The following is a 19,639-nucleotide window of genomic DNA, read 5'->3' as shown; positions in this document are numbered from 1 at the left end:
ATATAACCCCCATTTTCAAGAAGGGGAAAATGGAAGACCCAGGGAACTACAGACCAGTCAGCCTCACCTCTGTGCCTGGCAAAATCTTGGAGCAGGTTCTCCTGGAAGGCATGCTAAGGCACATGAGAAACAACAAGGTGGTTTCTGATAACCAGCATGGCTTCACTAAGGGGAAATCCTGCCTGACCAATTTGGTGGCCTTCTATGATGGGGCTATGGAACTCATGGACAGGGGTAGAGCAGTTGATATCATCTACCTGGACTTGTGCAAAGCATTCGACACTGTCCCCCACGACATCCTTGTCTCTAAATCGGAGAGACATCAATTTGATACATGGACCACTTGGTGAATAAAGAACTGGCTGGATGGCCAGATGCAAAGAGTTCTGGTCAATGGCTCAATGTCCATCTGGAGACCAGTAATGAGTGGTGTCCCTCAGGGATCGGTGTTGGGAGCAGTCTTGCTCAACATCTTTGTCAGTGACATGGACAGTGGGATTGAGTGCGCCCTCAGCAAGTTTGCTGATGACACTAAGCTGTGTGGTTCAGTTGATACGCTGGAGGGAAGGAATGGCATCCGGAGGGTCTTTAACAAGCTTGTAAGGTGGGCTGATGCCAACCTTATGAAGTTTAAGCATTCCAAGTGCAAGGTCCTACACCTGGGTGAGAGCAATCGCAAGCACAGCTACAGGTTGGTCAGAGAAGAGATTCAGAGCAGCCCTGTGGAGAAGGACTTGTGGATGTTGGTCAATAAGAAACTGAACATGAGCGGGGAGTGTGAGCTTGCAGCCCAGAAAGCCAACCGCATAGTGGGCTGCATCAAAAGGAGCATGACCAGCAGGTCAAAGGAGGTGATCCTGCCCCTCAACTCTGCTCTCGTGAGAACTCACTTGGAGTATTGTGAACAGTTCTGGTGTCCTCAACACAACAACAACATGCAACCGTTGGAACAAGTCCAGAGGAGGACCACAAGGATGATCAGAGAACTGGAGCACCTCCGCATGAAGATAGGCTGAGAAGTTGGGGCTGTTCACCTTGGAGAAGACAAGGCCATGAGGAGACCTCATAGCAGCCTTCCAGTATCTGAAGGGATCCTACAAGGGTGCTGGGGAGGGAGTATTCGTTAGGGACTGTAGTGATAGAACAAGGGGTAATGGGTTAAAACTTAAACAGGGGAAGTTTTCACTGGATATAAGGAGGAAGTTCTTTACTGTGAGGGTGTTGAGGCACTGGAATGGGTTGCTAAGTGAAGCTGTGAATGCTCCATCCCTGGTGGTGTTCAAGTCCAGGTTGGATAAAGCCTTGGGAGACATGATCTAGTGTGAGGTGTCCCTGCCCATGGCAGGAGGGGAACTAGGTGATCTTAAGGTCCTTTCCATCCCTAACTATTCTATGATTCTATGAAAGTTGAGATGTGAAGCTTGCATTTCTTCACAAAGCAGAATTTTATTCTCTCTTTTGTTTTTATTGCTTCTGCTGTATTGCTTTACTCTTTATTCTTACCATATTTACTTTGCAAATGCATGCGTACACATTTTTCTTGGAGTCTTACAGTTTTTGTTTTCATTTTATTTTTTTCTCTTGAGCAGTAAATGCTCTCATATGAAATAATTCTGTTTTTAAAAAGTGAAAAAAACAGGGCATGGCCTTCCTGCAGCACCTTATGTAACGACTTGATTCATCTTTCACTCATGATGAATGATTGTCTACTCATGTCATACATGAAGAATGATAGGGAAAATTATCAGTAAATGTCAAAAATCTTTTACATTTACTTGCTGAATATTTTTCATTTCTGAAAATAAAACAGTTTTAACATTCTAAGTGTAATCTGGATGCATTATTCATATTATCTATTTTCTCTCCTTTTTGTATGCTACCATTGTAATCCACAGATGAAATGATACTTTTAGCCACTTCAAGTGGATTTGACATTGCAGGGACTTGCAATTAGAGCTTGCTTCAGAAAAAAATCAGGAAGCAAATAAAAGCTTAGTAAATAAAATTGTTGTTATGCTTGTTTTATTCTCTTAATAACTACTTGTATCAGTTTAAACAGCATTAAAAATTACTTTTATTTCAAATATTAGATTGTTATGTTAGCTCATTATTTGATGCAAAATGTGAATCAATGAATTTAGAACATTGTAAGTCATTCAGAAATAAAATAGACTACAACACTGAATGCTTGCTTTTTCATGGGTATAAAATTTTAATTGTTTAATTTAACACTAGCAGTATAAAATGCTGGTCATCCCACATTGATCCTTACTTATGAGATTACCACTTTTAAGACGATAGAATAAGGTATAACAAATAGAAATATTGCAGGAGAAACACCAAAAACCCAGTAATCAGTCCCCTTCACAGCTATTTGTGCAAAAATGTACAAATTATCAACAGCAAGAGACACAAATACTGTTGAACTAAATCACTATCAACTGCATGCTTCTAATGCAGTCCTCGTAAGCCTAACTAATTGTAGGTAGGATTTGTCTTTGCTTTATGGTTTTGGTCTATGAATTCCTCAATTAATTTTTTTAAGTGCTTCAAATGGACTAGAACTGTATACGCGCAAATCTGGTCCCTAGAATATATGCATAATACATGAAGAATAGTTGGTAGTGCCTATATTTAGACCAACAGAAAGTGTGGAAATGAAATGCAAATCCATTTCATTAGAAAGCAGCCTGTCAGATCGGAAGATGGCTTAAACTAGTTCTAAGATTATTTCTTAGAATCTAATGTTATTTAAGATGTTGTTGTTAAATATTTATAAGCAGTGTAACATTGAAAATATCCCCAAGATATTACAGGGTGCACTTACACTTCCCCAGGCTTCTGTGGACTACTCACTTTCCTTCTTCAATCTCACTGAAGAAATGTGTCAGGTATAGAATTCTGCAGTTTCAGCATAATCAGGATCACCTGAAATGGTGTGACTTAAGCCCCTGCATGCACAAGAGAGTAGTCCTGTGTAAACACAGTATAGTTCCTAATACAAAGCATCACTGTTTTTGAAGCATAGATGATAAAAGCACAATTTCTTGCCGCTTAAATGCTTTGAGGCCACCTTTTCCCACCTATTATTCTGGAATAAAGGAAAAGCCCAGAGTGATTTGTAATTAATGGTTCTTTCTATGTTTTACTTCCATGCTGGTACAGCAACCCTCTGCTGTTGGCTTTGTTCTCATGATAAGCTATAGATATATAAGAAGAAATCAAACAAATTAAGAATAAATTGAAAGAAATTCCAAAAGAAAATTTATGTTTTCCAAGATTATGAACAGTATAAAATATCCTATCTATGTATTCCTTCAGCTTCTTCATAGCTGATCACAGTACATGAAATAATCAAATAGGCAGCATTTCTCTAAAGGATGCTGAGCATTTTTTTAAAAGTTATCAAGTTAATGAAAATACATTTTACTACTCAGCCAAAGGAAGCACTAAAAATTATAGCTAGTAAGTAACATTATTATGACAGAAAAAGAGGAAGAGTTCTTTGTAGAATTGCATCCATAGCACATGAAAGAGAGGATGCCATGCCTTTTCATCTGCCTTTTTTTTCCCCCTGGTAATTCTTAACCACATTAATGAAGAATCTTTTGTTACTGTTTTCAAGGGAGGAGAAGAAAAATAATGTCTTTGTTCTTTCCTTTAACATTACACAAATTTTAACATAGAAATCACTTCTAACTGATTTGATTTAGTCCCTAACATTCAGAAAAGGAAAACTTTCTCCACTGGCATTTTTCATTAATTGATGTAGATTTTAAAATACTTATTGCAAACTCCTTGTGTAGTATATAAAGAAAAAGAGAGTAGATGACATGAAAAGATGTGACACCTCCCTTTGAACTGCCCCTTGAAATATTGAAATGTTCAAAACCTACAAATTTATTATTATTTTAGAATAGTGAATTATGACAAAGAAATACATTAAAATATTAAAATTTACACCCCTGTTATCCAAACACACTCAGCCTTATCTTTCTAAATGCATTGCTACCTGGTACTGTTAATAATTAATTGCATGCTTGGAAGGCATCTTAAGTGCCTGACAATCTGTCAAATAGAGACTTTTTGTGGTCCTGAAGCATAAATTGTTGTTTCTTCTTTTAATAAATAATATAAAATGTTTGTTATATATCAGACCTTGGATTAGTTTTAGGGTAAAAAGCTATGAAGCAACACCCTATAGATCTGTGCATATTAGACTAAATCTAGTGTGGCGTAATTAAAAGCCTGATGGAAATTGAAAGATGAATGTTTGCCTGGATATAATAGTTGGACATGAAGATGTTTGAGACCAAGAGACTAAGTGTAGTAGCACTTCTTGCATTGTGTTCCCTGGCTTACAGGCATCACCAGCTGGATCAAGGTCTGTGCACATATATTCATGTGCGTGCGCACATGGGTTTGTGTTTATGCGTGACTAGTGTGGTGAGATATATATGGCTTTTCAATAAATGTTATAGTAGAGGATATACTTCTTCCTGTGCATTATATCACATTTTATTTTTATCAGCAATAACTAACTTCCCTTAAAATTGACCCCACCTAATATATGTTCCCTGTGGTCTCTTTAGGTTCTCCATATAGAGACAAGATCACTATAGCAATTCTTCAGCTGCAAGAGGAGGGCAAGCTCCACATGATGAAAGAGAAATGGTGGAGAGGAAATGGCTGCCCAGAAGAGGAAAGTAAAGAGGCTAGTGCTTTGGGAGTTCAAAACATTGGAGGAATCTTCATTGTGCTGGCAGCAGGATTGGTGCTGTCTGTCTTTGTGGCAGTAGGGGAGTTTTTGTATAAATCAAAAAAAAATGCCCAGTTGGAAAAGGTAAATTTTGTATTTTCCTATTTTATTTTATATCAGTGTTTTATTTAAATAATACTTTAATCATCTTGTAGTGAAATGTAGGTCATGCATACTGATAGTTTTACCGTATAGTACAGTACTTTTATAGCAAAGGATCACAACAAAGTACCCAAAGTCTTACATTTACAGCTTTTAATTTGTCTTCAATGTGTTTAATTGTAGCCAGATTTCAGGACAAGTGACTATTTCTCCTCTTATTCAAGCCTGAAAAAAGACAGCTTTTTACTCCTGGAAGTTCACTGCAGTTAATTTTATGGATGAAGAAGAAATCCGAAACTGTAATGGGAAACAATCTTCTACAGATAATTCTGGTTTTCAAAAGACAAACTGTAGCTCAAAATCAAAATCTAAAAATGTCTCTGTAGAAATGCTCTTTACAGAAGTTTATACTTGCAAAGTGTCCTGGTAGCATCTGTAAAAGATTACATCAGCATGTATTTTTTTTTTAGTGGGTTTACTACTGATATGATGTCATATAATTTCAAACTGAATCAGTTTTAAAAATTCTAGTGTTAATTTGTTCTGTACTTGCAATTTACAAAACCACAATACTTTAATTGTATCAATGCTAGTAATATCTTGTGAGATTCTTAGTTGGAATTATTATTTTTTCATAACGAATAATTCGTATGTACCCATATTTGAAACTAAATTTAAACTGTATATTTCATTGCCATGACAAATTCTGAATTTTTAAAATTGTGAGAACCTGTTAAATTTTACTAGATCTTTTTCTTTTCCTTTTGAGGAGCTTGTGACCTATGGCAATTTCTATATTTCTATTTGGAAATTTAATGTAATAAAATCAGTAGTAAATCCAACAGCTACATTTATATTGTTATTTTTCCAGATGCTACTGGGGAGTTTTTGTAGCTTGAATGATTATTTAGAAAATTTAAAATTTGTTTCAATTTCTTTTGAGGCAATATTTTGGTATGCAAGTGTCCTTTTATAAATATATTAAAAGTTTTTTTTTCTAATATACACAAAGGCAGTGTGAGGTTACAAGGTCCTGAGCATAGTTTGAACATGGGTACATTTTATTAAATTGTTAAAGGAACATTTAGATCCTCTTCTTTATGATACTGTAGGCTAATTCCTTTCTGTTAACGTACTCTTGGAATGTTATGTTTCTGAAATGAAATTATGAGTTATAAGATATCACTTACTTAAGTAACTCATGTAATTCTCAATAATTTTTATCCATTCCTAATGTGGGTATCTTATGTGGATTTCTTATGGACATCAGTATAGTTTGGTTTAGCTTTTCTGGATTTTTAACAAGCACTCAGAAAAACAGCACTATTTTGATAAAAATCTTGTAATGAGTTCAGTAGTTTGCAGAGTGTGAATGCATATCTTATGTGACAATAACAGTCTTTTGCCGTTGTGTGAGGAAACAAACAGAAACTTCCTAATTAGGGACTTGTTTCTCTAAGCCCTGAGGTGTTTTTTTGGAAGTATCTGACCTTTTCACAGTACTTATGCCAGAAAAGTCTCATCATCAAGTACTGAGATACTTAAAAAAAGTTAGGAGTGAATCTGAAGCAGTCAGGTCTGTCTCCTCTCCTTCCTCCTTGTCACCAATCTCTTTCCTTCCTCCTTGTCACCAATCTCTTTCCTTCCCTCTTCTCCTTTCCACACTGCAGCCCTTGATTTCCGGGGACAAGTAAAATTTCAGTAGCACTTTACTTATGAAATGAAATCAACAGGAAAATTATGCTAGCATCCTTACACGCTGCCTACCCTATCATCCCTTCACCCTACCTTCTCCTGGCACCCACAAACCTCCAATGAACATCTTCTATCATCCCCAAATATAGCAGATCCCGTTTGCCTAGGAGAAGGAGTAGCAGCAGCCAAAGGAGAGATAAGCAGTACCATCTATCTCCAGTCTCTACATCTCCTCTACTGGGATGAGTAAACCATGCAAGTAATGCTGTCTTGGCTATCCCATGGCAGGAGAGGAGGCACCTATTTTTGGTAATATTTATAGTTTCATCCCTCTAGAATCAGAGTGCCATTCTGGTATTTGTATAATGTTTGTCAACATTTGGAAACAGGGAAGATCAAAGGTCACATTAACAACCAAGGAAACAAAAGAAATTAGCTATTTTCAGCGGTTGAATGTATGTAGTATCCTGGGATAGAAGTGGGCATATTAGTATGTGTGTCTGCTTTTTAACGTATACAAAATTAGAGTTGCACTTCCAGTGGGGAGGCAATGCAGATTTAAAGTGTATAATCTAGGTATGTATTTTTAGGATTTTCAATGTCACACTGCTCCCGGAGTGCGCATGTAAACAGAGACATTGGCTGGTGTGAACCTAGTTGGAGGAGTGAAATGTTGAAAGGAATTGAGCTCAGAAAAGCAGCTGATAAAATTGTGTTCTTTGCTAAATAATTATTGCATCTTATAACCAAAGTGGTTCAGAATATCTATTCTCCTATATGCTCCAAAATTCAAAAGAAACCTGTGATACTAGCAGAAGTCTTTCTGGGAAACATGAATTCATGCCACCACAACACCTTCCAGACACAGAGAAATGCCTTTTTTATTGACACCCTTCAAAAGCAAAGATAAGTTTGGATATCACATTTAGACTGTCAGTTACTGACACTTATGGCAAGTTTGTTGGAAAAATGAGTGTCCTAATTTATTAGGTATTTTCCAGAAGATCAAGATCTGATGGACATGAAAATAACAGTATATGGATTCAATTCTGCTGTAATTCAAAACTCATTGAGCCATCAGCAGGTCAGAACTAAGTCTGCTTGTGAAAAAAAGAAGATGTGCAGTTTACTAATTTTGAACTGTTTAGTCCTTCAGAAAATGTGAAATGAGACACATCAGTGTACCCTGTTTGTTTCACAAGGAGAGATCTGCCTGCAGGTTTCCTATAATACAAAATACTAGATTAAATCTTAGAGTATACTGAAATAATAACACCAGCAAAGTTTTTCTTATCAAATCATAACCTAAACATCAGTTAAATAAGGCTTGATTGCTCTGATTGCCAATAATTCTGAATTTGTTGTCTACATCAAACACACATTTGAGTAATGTGATAATCTGTGGTGTATTTTGAGCTCAATAACCCCTATAAGACTACCTAGTACGTAGTTTCACTGATTTTTTTCAGAGAAAGTATTGGGAATGACAAAACATTGTGCTTGTGTATAGCAGAATTTTGATGTTTTAGTTGACACAGAAGGACAGGGTAGGACGAGATGGCAGGCCAGACTATCCTGACTGCATTCCTGCAAAGTAGCCACAAGATGGTGCCTTCTAATTTCTCAGAGGGAAATTAATTGTTACTTTTTAATAGAATTTCACAACGCTCACCTTTTTTCATATTTTAGTCTTGTATTCTTTTCTATTGTTTATGATGAAACCATCTAATTATGTCATCTGCTTGTAAACAAGTTATTAAGCAGACCTTTTTTATCAAGCCAATCTTAAATCTCAAAATCTTACTTAAATAAATGCCCAGTTATTTGCATTTTATAATTGCTTTTGCTGGTGAATTACCTGCTCCTTGATTTTTAACAAGCACTCAGAGGGCAGTGAATAAGCAATATTCGAAATAGAAGGCATTTAAAACAATTACTATATCCTTTTTTAAAAATTAGTAATGTGCTTCAGTGTGTTATGGGTTTATGTCCATTTAAAGCATTTAATTTTCTATAGCTCATATTATTACCATAACAACCATGGAAAACATTGACCTTGAAGACCATTAATATTTAGCATAATACATTGATGATTCTCAGTTTGAGAATTTATTGATGTTTCCTTCATTTTTGTGTTTGAGTTTGGGTTTGGGTTTTGTTGCTTTTTTTTTTTTTTTTTTTTTTTTGAGACTTCTCTGAGATTATTTCCATTTTGATACCACCTTCACATAGTGATTAGATATAAGACATTACCATAAGCGTCAGCTCTGTGGTAGAAACTGCATGTGCACTGCTGAAAAATTTAGAATGAAATTCACAGTATTGCTGAAGGCAATGTCAAGAATATATAGAGCATTTCTTGACGACACCCTTACAAATGGTTGTCTTTGTACTTACCCTGGTCATGGTTTCTTTGGAGAAGATGGCGTTGGCTTGAGAAGTTTTTTTGAGCCCTAGTTTTATTAATGTAGTGGACCCACACCCTTCCCAAGAAGCAATGAGGGGCTAAGGGCTGCTTAGCTGAAAAAATTATGTATACGTCAACATATACACTTGACACCACATCCTGATTGTGTTTCCCTCAAATAGGGTTAGTTCTTGATTTTTTTTCATGAAGTTAGTGTAAATGCTAACATGAGTTCATTTGCCAAGGTCCTTCTACAATCTGTTTGCAACAGGATAAATTAATTTGTTATGTCTTAGAATGCTGCTTTTAAGAATTGAGGCTAACAAAATGCATATATGTGACTTGTTCTATATGGAATGCTCTTACAGCAAGATGTTAATCAGCAAAGAAATATTGTGGGTACTTCTTCGTGAACAGGATATGTATTAATTCTTATCTTACAATGCAAAACAAAATTGCCACAATAATTAAATATGAACAATGAAAATATTTTTAGGATCCATTCTTACTTTACCAGAATATTTTATGTTGGCTGTTTCTTTTCCAAATTTTACTAAATTAGTTTTCATTACAGTCTTTTTCATTACTTTCCAAAAACAATGCAGATATGTCAGTGTTATTGGAATTCTGAGAATATTCCTGATGGTTTACTACTAAAAGCCTTTGCTATTTGGGACAGTTTTGGAACAACCCCAAAATAAATCCCAGTCTAGTGATTTTTTTATATTTTTTCCAGGGGGAGGCAAGTTCAAAAGATTTTAAAGTTGAAAAGCCTGTTCCTCAGGCTATAATAAACAAAATAATGTGGGCATTCTTGGCAGATCAAAGTAAAAGCTTTGGGATTTGTATTCCAAGTAACTTTTATACAATGTACAGTCAGTGATGTAGTCTGTATTGTTATGCCACATTTTGTAATAGAGTAACCTCAGAATTTTTAATGTTAGCTGGGAAAAGGAACAGCAGCTGTGACAGCTCATAAAAAGAAATGTTTCTCCAACTTCAGCATATTGCATTTTGCAGATATGCAGCTGTAAAATTGTGAATTTCTCTCATCCTGTACTTCCTTGAGCACTCTATGTGGATGTACAGACTTGTACGGCTAATTTGTGTGTGCGTGTGTAAGTGTACAGATTACTTGAAGTTGAGGTATTAATTATAATTAAATGCCTTCTTGGAAACCACCTAACTACATATTAAAGGATGTTCTTTAATGGAAGAAACTGTTAAAAAAAAAAAAAAAAGGAAAAACCCCACAAACCAGAAACAAAACCAAAAAACCCCAAGAAAACTTCACCAAAACAAACATCCCAAGCCTACAAATACACTCATCTTTCACAGGAAAAAAAAATTATAAAAAGACAAAAATGGAAAAGGTGAAAAGGTGAAAAAAGCAATCTGACTGGCATTTTAAAAAATCATTTGCAACAATAAAGCATTAAAAACAAAATCTCTATTTTGATTTTTGATTTCATCACAACCAATATCTATTTGGTAATGAGCCTTGATTCTGAAGTACTTTTAATATCTTAAGATTTATCATTAAAGAAAGAATAGAAAGATTAGAAATGTATGTAAAGCTGACTCATTGCACAAGTACAAATGTAAGAATGTGATTTCAGGAGGCTAAGTATTGCTTCATGAATATTGATCCTCTGAAAAAAAAAAAAATTATTCATTCTCAAAAAAAAAAAAAAAGGCAGATTACAGAACATTCATGTCTCTATTAATTTTTTTATTGGATTCCCTTATATAATTCTTTAATATATGTTATATACAGATATTCTAATATGTAAATATTAGCCTTTGCATTTTTATTTAATCAGCTATATTATAGCTAAGTATAGTAGTAAACATGATTTACTCCATGTGATTTTATTACTTTGAGTTTTGTATAAACCAGCAAAGTAATAACAAGCACTTTCAGCTGCCTTTTAGCTTGAGAAAATGTCGAAGACTGACAGATATTATGGAGAAACCATTGCTAACCCTTGTGCTACTATGTAGTGTGGTAGAACTATAATAGTGTTTCCAAAAGTCTAGAAACTGTTGACATTAAATTAATACTAATAGTCTCTCTCTGTTCAATATGATTTGAGGCCATGCCAATTTTTGTATTAAATTCATGCTACCACACTGAACTATAAAACTGGTATAACTATATGTAAATAATGTACAATGGACTTGAGCTCAGCAAACTATAAAAAACTGTTTAGATGTAGCTGAACTCAGGAAAGACAGGTTTTATATATTTTTCCAAAATTAATCTGTAGGGTGGAATATTTATTTTCAAATAAAACTATATGGTGTTATATGCAGTATTTTAATCCAGACAGATTCACAGTACATAGGATTACTTACACATCATCATCACTTCCTTTCACCATGCCTGTAGATCAACAAACCCAATCCTCCTTAGACAAACAGAGAATGAATTTAGATCTAGGATCAAAAATGATTTAACAGGTGAATGAACTCTTACATCCAGTGGCTGAGAGATCAAGACCTCAGGTGACGGATTTTAGTGCAATCAGGATAATTTCTGCTGAAATGCAGTGAAATACCCTGCACAGCTGTGATTGCAACACAAAGAACCATTAAAATATTCCATTGGATAACATGCTGAATCACATAGGCAGTACCATATGTTGTTATTTATTTGCTCAGCAGCAGCTACATGGCTGAAGTAATGTGAATTGCTACCAACACTTATTAAACACCTGGCAGTCATTTGTAGCCATTGTCAAGGGGCAATGGACTGCAGTAGTATGTCCTGGAGGAAGCTGGTGTGACAAGCTTAGTACTGGTAGAAATTATTACCACTGACTGAATTATAGGTGACAAATAGTACTTAGCACCACTGATCCAATTTGAAAATTCAGAACCAGATTTAGGAATCTAGAGGAATCTTGAGACATAAGCCTCTTTCACAAGAAGTGGAACTGAATAATATGTAGATAAACTGAATAAAAGGATAGAGATAATCTTCTGAATGCTTCTCTTGTCCAACATAGCACCTAACTCCCCGGGATTAAGCTGCCACCATACCCCTATTTCAGCCAGGTCCTGGAAGCACAAAATGATTGCACCATCCTTCTCTCACCGTCCTGGAGAGTAGGACTGTGTATCATCTGCGTGCCGATGACACCACAGCCCAAATTATTTCATTATCTCCTCAGTGGCCTCATATACATGTTGAAAGGAGAGATGACAGGATGAAAACTTGTGGAATCCTGCATGAGAAAGTGCCCTCGGGGCTGATGAGCAATTGTCCTATGCCATCCTCTGGGATTTCTCTGAGAGGAAAGAGTGGAACCACACAAGTGCAATTCCATCTGCCCCAGCCTAGGTCCACAGGTGAGTCAGAAAAATATCATGGTCAGTGAAATGGCCAGAAAGGCTGCTGACAGAGCTAAACAATACCACCTTTGAAAAAGGTTTCTGCACTGATAGGAGTTCCCCATCAGCCACATGGAACTAGTGTAGCTGTCAGGATGCACTCAGACTGGAACCAGTTTAACAGTTTCAGAAGACTTTAAATGGGCCCAGAGTTGCTTTACCAGAAGTCTCTGTCATCCACACAGAGTACGTTTTCTTTTGTCAGGAAATAAATTTTAGAATTTGAGAGCACCTGAATTGGTTTCTTTGGATACCAATTATTTAAGGCAAGCTGGGATCTTATCATCCCAGTGGGAGACACTAACAACATCTGCTAGATGTTGCCTGCAATGAGGTCCTGTATGTCATCTAAGTTAATTGCACAACTCTAAAATCCAGTGAGCACTTCAACCTGCAGAAGATTATTTCAGTGTTGTTTTGTTACAGGAAGGATCAGTCTCATCAGATACTTGTCAATCTTCTCTCTATGAGATAGATAGAAAAGTCCTTGAAAAATCAGCATTCAATTCAGTTAGAGGGTGAAATACCTCATGCTTCACTAAGCTGTATGGAAAAACTCTACTGGTCTTAACTTTGTAGAAGTTAAAGAAAAGCTTAGTTTATAAAATTAAAATATTCATTTTGCTTGATATTATTGTGTTTATTTAAGTAGGTAATGAAATCTCCCATACATTTTGGAATTAAAAAGTTATTTTGAAAATAAGTTTCTAAAATGGCTGCTCATTCTACTTCTACCAAAAAAGCAGTAATTGCTAAACCTGAAATTGAGAATATGTTGGTGATATGTTCAGCTATTTAATGTGAAATTAGACTGTGGTGTACTTGTGCATTATACTTGCTATCGATTGAAAATGTACTACATCAGAAAAGTGTGGGAAATTATTTTTAATGTAACCATATTATGTGTATATAGATATATATGTATGTACATATATATATGTGTGCAGTTTTTGATCAACAATCATGTTAAGACTAGGTATATAACTAAGCAACTTAAAATCTGATATTTTCAAGTGCACTTTAACTTCTTTGGTAATGCTTGAACTACACTGGAAATAGTAATGCTTGAACTACAATGAAATACGATTTCTCTTTTTCTGAGGCCATTTTCATTCCATTGATTAATCAGCTCTTATGATCCTAAATCAATATTTTGCTAGGATTCATGATGGTGTCCAGAGGGTTTAACATTGACAGTTTTTTCATACACATATTCAAAACCACTGGAGGAGTGGCCTGTGGTGTCAGAAACTGATTAGGAGGGATGGTCAGGTTAGGGCTGTGCATTCGTTCTCATTAACTTCAAGAGGATGAAAACCAGTTTAATTGATATATCTTGCTAGATGCTACAACACTGACGCATAATACAAGAAGGCAATGCAGGATTACTGCTGTTACTGCTTTAAGAAAATTAAACAAGGCTTCAGATAACATCTGACACATAAGACTGGAATTAATGAACTTTTGAATAAATCTTGAATTTTTTATTGACAGTCAGCTTTATATTAACTTCATCAAATGTGAGAAAATATAAGCCAGCAACTGATCAGAAATTTTTATATTTAAACCACATTGAATAGTATTCACTTAAATCAAAATGCTGAGTGGTGCAGGCATGTTATTGCTTTCTTCCTGTTGCTCTTTTTAGGCTGATAAAAGCAAAATCTGTGGTGGTAGTCTCACAATTATGTGTCTAATGAATGCTAATACAATTTCTAATTATCTTTCTGATTTCCTGTAACGCAATGGAATGAAAACAGTTTAAATATTGTGTACCTTTCATATCAATACATACATGTAGAGGTACATTTTTTCTCAGGTGGTAAAACCATACACAAGTTGTCTAAATAGATTGCAAACAATGGTAACGCTTAGCAAAATTATCGTCTTGATTCTACATGATTTGAGAGCTGTCAGCTGTGGCAAAGAATTAAAGAGGTATCAGTTACTTCTTTACTATCCTTAAGGAGATGAGCTTTTGAAAATTGCTTTGTGTTAAAAGGTTAAGAAATGCAGTTCTGATTAAAATTTTCTTTTGAACACTTGAACTCCCCACTCAGAATTGCAACTTTATTTAAACATTTTGTAGTAATTTGTTGCAACCAAATAGTTGCATTTAATCGCACTATTGTTTAGAGAACTGTATGCCTTCCTTCAATTTTTCTACTATTTGATTATATATAAGATGACTTGAAGGCAGTATTTACTTTCTGGTAACATTTCAGGAGAAAACTTGCAATTTTGTAAGTTTAGGTGAAAAATCAATTATAACTGATGGTTTCGTAACATGCCTGAAGTGTGGAAGGTAGGTTGGGGCAAAAATTTTCTTTGAATTAAGCAGTCTTGTAATATGTACTAAAAGTGCTCTATTTCATGATAGACAACAGTTTTTGAAATAGAGTCAGTATGTTCTGTAAACATTTTACTCTTTTTCCTGAACAACCTGAATGGTCAGTTGAATTCAGGATCAAGACATTGGGTTGTATTTTCTAAAATCGTATCTAAAAATATCATAAAAATGTCATCGTATCAAAAAATGTGTCACAAAAGAAATCATGTCTTATTATTCCAAAACAGTAAAAGAATACAAAGTCTAACTGTACAGAAAATGGAGTCTGCACACAGATTGAAATTGAAAACAGGCAATAAAAGAATTTCTATTAAATAAAGATCAAACATAAAGTAATCCTTTGTAAACCCTTTTTTGAACATGATTTTATATCAATATGTCAAAAAACTCTTCCTTATATTTCTCAGACAGAAGGCAAAGAAGAATAAGCATCCAGGCCATGAACTTTCATATCGCCTTGAATTAATCTTTTTAAAACGCTAACTATTTCAATGACTGAAATCTGGGGGCAAGAGAGAAAGTAATATTGCTCTTATTCAGTGATCAGTTACCAAAACAATGGTACTGTCTGGGAGCTAATATTTATAGTTTTAAGACATTTGATATTTTAAAAAACTTAGCAGACATATAAAACTTAGTATAAATGAAGTAATTAAACAATGGTTTTAATACCACATATGAATTTAAGTTCCCATGAACTTAATTTATACAAAATAACTCCGAAAGCACAAAATGAATGAATTTTCTAGATAAAATAGCTACCTGAAAATTTTGTTAACTGCCTTTTTAATGTTGTCAGTTTTGCCAATGTTTCTCATTTAATAAGTTTTCAGATCTAGGTAACATTCTTAGATAAAATGTGTTGGCAAGTTTCATGAAATCTCATTTGAACGGTATTCCAGAAAGTTGGCATCAAGTGCATGTGTCTTCTTACCTCTTGACTATTGATTGTAATCCTGTTTCTACTGATATTACCTAAAAATTTATACCCTTTGATAAGTGTTTACAGATCTTTGCAAAGGTTTTGATGGATTAATACATCTTGAAAAGGAGTCACTCTGTTTTGGCACTTGTGTTAGATGTCTTGGCAAAGAAAGGGACAAATCTCAAAAGTTTTAAGGTGCTATGTACCATATTTAAATTTTATATGGATTTTGTTTCTCAGAAAGTTTCACTTAGATCTTTGTACCAGAGGTGAGAGCCAAGTAATGGCTGGAGGTGGTATAAGGCTGAGAGTTGCAGCACTTCTTAGTGGATTCCCTGTGAAATTCCTGAGTTATGTACTAGGTTCCCCACATAGTGAAAATGCCAAGATCTGCAAGCATTAGCAATTTAGCCTGTAATCCATTAGGCAATATTAAATTAAATTTTACCCTTTGGAAAGATTTGGGGGTTAATTTCACATTTGTAATCATAACTGCAGTTCTGCTGTTAAGTAGAAGCACTTTCTAAAACAAAAAGAGAAGGTCTAAGAAGTTCTAATTGAGTCTTTTCCTTCAAAGTACAGCTGGATAGGAAGTAGGTACAGCTTCCTGCTTTCAACACGGTGCTAAGCAAAGATACCTTATGCACGAATATCTGACATATTACATCTCAGACCATTCAATTAGAAATTTTAGCCACCTCATTCTCAAAGCCATAAATTCTGTCTTGAATGTCAACCCAGTCACTAGAACATCTTTAAAAGCTATTGCTAATGCGTTTCCATTGAAGAAGTCACTCCAGCTAGAAATGCCTGCCAGAAATTATAATTTTTTTACTGAAATTTGGCCTCTGAAGGTCTTGTGCTTGACTATGCACCAGAGAGATATACCATCCTCTCTTTTGGACTAAAATCTTAAACATTTCCCAGTTGTAGATGTCATTCCTTTATTTCAGACTTAGCAGAAGGGAATGCTTGAAATGAAGGGTATCACAGCCAAAGATTACCTTTTCCTTCCGCCTGCCTATTCCCTTATTTGTAGAAAGGATAAGAGAAAAAAAAGGTGTTTGTTCAGGATTTGGGGGATTCAGGTTCAGTTCTAACCCGTGACTGAGACAGCTCATGTTTGCACTCTTCTATTTACAGATTTTTACATTAAAATGTTGAATTCATCACTGAAGCATTAACTACCACTGAAGCCTTTCCTTGTGTGCTCTAATCTGTAATATACAGAAAAAGCCCATGTTCTCTTCTCTTTCCCTTTCTCCTGCTCTACCTGTTAACCGCTTCTGTACCAAGTGGAACAGTATCAGTAGGTGGAAATGCAGGTGTTTTTACCTTGAAATGGCCTAATGCTTGTACGTTGCAGCCATTTGATGAGCACTGAAGCTTAAAGCTCCTTCGGCAGAATACACTATTGAAAGACACACATGGAAAACTTGAGTGTGAATTCTCTGAATTCTGATTGGATCCAAGATTAAGCCAAGCACCAATGTGCTTAGCAGAATTTCTACTTCCTACCGCCAAATGGCATATCTATAAAATTTAATGTGGAAAACTGAGTGCCTTACTGCTCAGAGTGCCTTCAGCCCTGGAAGATTTATCAAAACCTGAATGCAGGTTTTGATAAACAGTTTCAATTTAGGTTCCCAAAGAATGAGGTAGGGTGAGGTACTTAAATATTTCTGTATCTCATCTCCAGACTTGAGGTTTGTGCTAATAATGGTGACGTAACAGTTTACAAATAAAGCAGAGTTCTTGATTTAGGAAATAAATCAGGCAATTATATACTGACTGATGATCTATTACTAATCACACAAAATCAAACATTTATCAAGAAATATGTTCAGTAAATCTAGGTTCTCTTTTCTATTTTCCCTAGATCATCTCCTTCTCCTCATTAGTTACTAGGAAAGCAAAATGCAAAGGGCTACATTATACTTAAAATTTACTTTGTGTGAGAGCAATTGTCAGAGGCTTGGGCTCTGGGATGTGTTATTCAGTTAATACATTTTTGCATTAGATAGAAAATGTTGAAGTTAAAGTATATGATAAAAATGGTTAATTCACATATCCCAAAACTGAGACTCTTCTTCCTTACATCCATGTTTCATCCATACATACTCCAATTCTAACACTGAGGAGAAGCTAGCAGCTCAGCACCCTATTAGCAGTTGAGAATTCAGTCAGACTGAGGGACTAAGGGAGATTTTATTTTACTTTTCAAATTTACTTCACTGAAAAATGAAAAAAAGGGTTCTGAGGACCTAGATTTTGGTGAAAGCATGTTAAAATTTTTCCAATAATATGTTTAAAAAGAGATGAACTTGTTTTCAAATATGTACTCCTCAAATGATATTCAATAGCAAAAGAAGTGTTTCAATACAGAAGATGTTAAAAATAATAGACTAGAAGATAGCAGTTTTCAGTAATTTGGTCTGCATTTTAACCGTATTTAAGCATTAATTTAGGTAAACTTCCTATACTAAGGCTTGTTGTTTTGTTGAGGAACAGCTATTTAAATCATATAGAAATTAAATTATTACTTTTAAATATGGGAAAGAAGATTTTACTGAATACTAATATATATTGCATTCAGATTCTATCCTCTAAGTCTAAGCTATGTTAACAGAGAGTCTGCTTGAATTTTTTTTATGTATCATATGCATCTATAGTCAGTAGTTGCCAGACAAATAATTGTAGGTGATTTTTTCACTGAGTCATCATAGCTTGATATGTAATTTACATTATTATGAGATGAATATTTAAAAGACAGAAATTTGCTATGAGCTCCAGACTGAGACAAAGCAAACCTATAGGACTGAAAAGGCTGTATCAATAAAGTGAATCTGCTTCTAGACATTGTTGCTAGACATTTCTTACAGATTTTTTTTTTTTCTCTTCCTCTATTTCCCTCTGTAGAGGTCCTTCTGTAGTGCCATGATAGAGGAGCTAAGGATGTCTCTGAAGTGTCAGCGTCGATTAAAACACAAGCCACAGGCCCCAGTTATTGTGAAAACAGAAGAAGTTATCAACATGCACACGTTTAATGACAGAAGGTTGCCTGGTAAAGAAACCATGGCATAGAGCTGGGAAGACAAATACCCCAAGCACAAACTGTCATCTTTTTTCGAAACAACCTTGCAAGAATGTTTCCTGTGGAAATATGCAACCTGTGCAAAATAAATGAGTTACCTCATGCCGCTGTGTCTATGAACTAGAGACTCTGTGATTTCAGCAGTTGCAATGGCCAGACTCGAATCACAAGCATCATGGATCAATCAAGTTATGCGGGGTTACACTGTTCGTCATGGGTTTCCACCATTCTGAATGAATGAATGTTCCATGTGAGTTTTGTGGCTGGTTTCAAATGCAGTCTCAGTGAGAAATTACAGGTTCCTTTTGAAGTTCAACGGTTGCCAAGAGATGGAAAATATACGTCCAAGATGATACTAACCATGGAAGGAGTCTAGTAAGCATAATATCTCAGAACTGTAACGGAACAAGAAACTCTATACTCTTCTGAACTTCCAAGCGTAGAAGAGTTGGTAACTGCTGGTAGACTGAAACTACCATCTGGACAGGCAATACGAGCTTCCTGGATGGGAGAAATGTTTAAGTGAAGAAACATGAATCCCATGATTAGAAGGATAAATATGAGGATGCTCACCTACTTTTTTGGACTGTCTGTGTCACTGAATTAAGTAAATAAATAATAATTAAAAAAATAAATCAATAACTTAAATTTATTTGGGCTGGAACTTTAATCTAAAAAAAAAAAAAAACCCAACAAAAAACCCAAAATATATATATAAAAAAAAAAAAAACAGAACCCAAAACAAAACAAACAAACAAACAAACGAACAAAAATTTCCATAATTTTGACCCAAGTTTTAGATGAATGAAAATTTCCTTGGTACAAAGGAATGTATCTTACAACCTTTAGATGCAAATGATTACTTTTTTTCTTTAATTGTGAAAAGAGGGAGGGGGTGGGAATCACTGTAT

The 19,639-nt window shown here is 35.1% G+C and overlaps 1 protein-coding gene across 7 annotated transcripts in view; it reads left to right on the top strand.

Annotated features, from left to right (window-relative positions):
- The window catches only part of GRIK2 (glutamate ionotropic receptor kainate type subunit 2), a 405,316-nt gene extending 385,893 nt beyond the window's left edge, over window positions 1–19,423 (top strand). For all 7 annotated transcript variants that reach the window (XM_065681155.1, XM_065681154.1, XM_065681157.1 and 4 more), the window contains 2 exons: window positions 4,593–4,843; window positions 18,554–19,423. In XM_065681155.1, the coding sequence (XP_065537227.1) occupies window positions 4,593–4,843; window positions 18,554–18,718 (416 nt within the window). In that variant the 3' untranslated portion in view covers window positions 18,719–19,423. The remainder of the gene's footprint in view (window positions 1–4,592; window positions 4,844–18,553) is intronic.
- The last annotated feature ends 216 nt before the right edge of the window (window positions 19,424–19,639 follow it).

The sequence above is a fragment of the Lathamus discolor genome, chromosome 5 (genome assembly GCF_037157495.1).
Source record: "Lathamus discolor isolate bLatDis1 chromosome 5, bLatDis1.hap1, whole genome shotgun sequence".
NCBI lineage: Eukaryota > Metazoa > Chordata > Aves > Psittaciformes > Psittacidae > Lathamus > Lathamus discolor.
The sequence above is the reverse complement of the archived record's forward strand: the minus strand, read 5'-3'. Positions and strand labels throughout refer to the sequence as shown.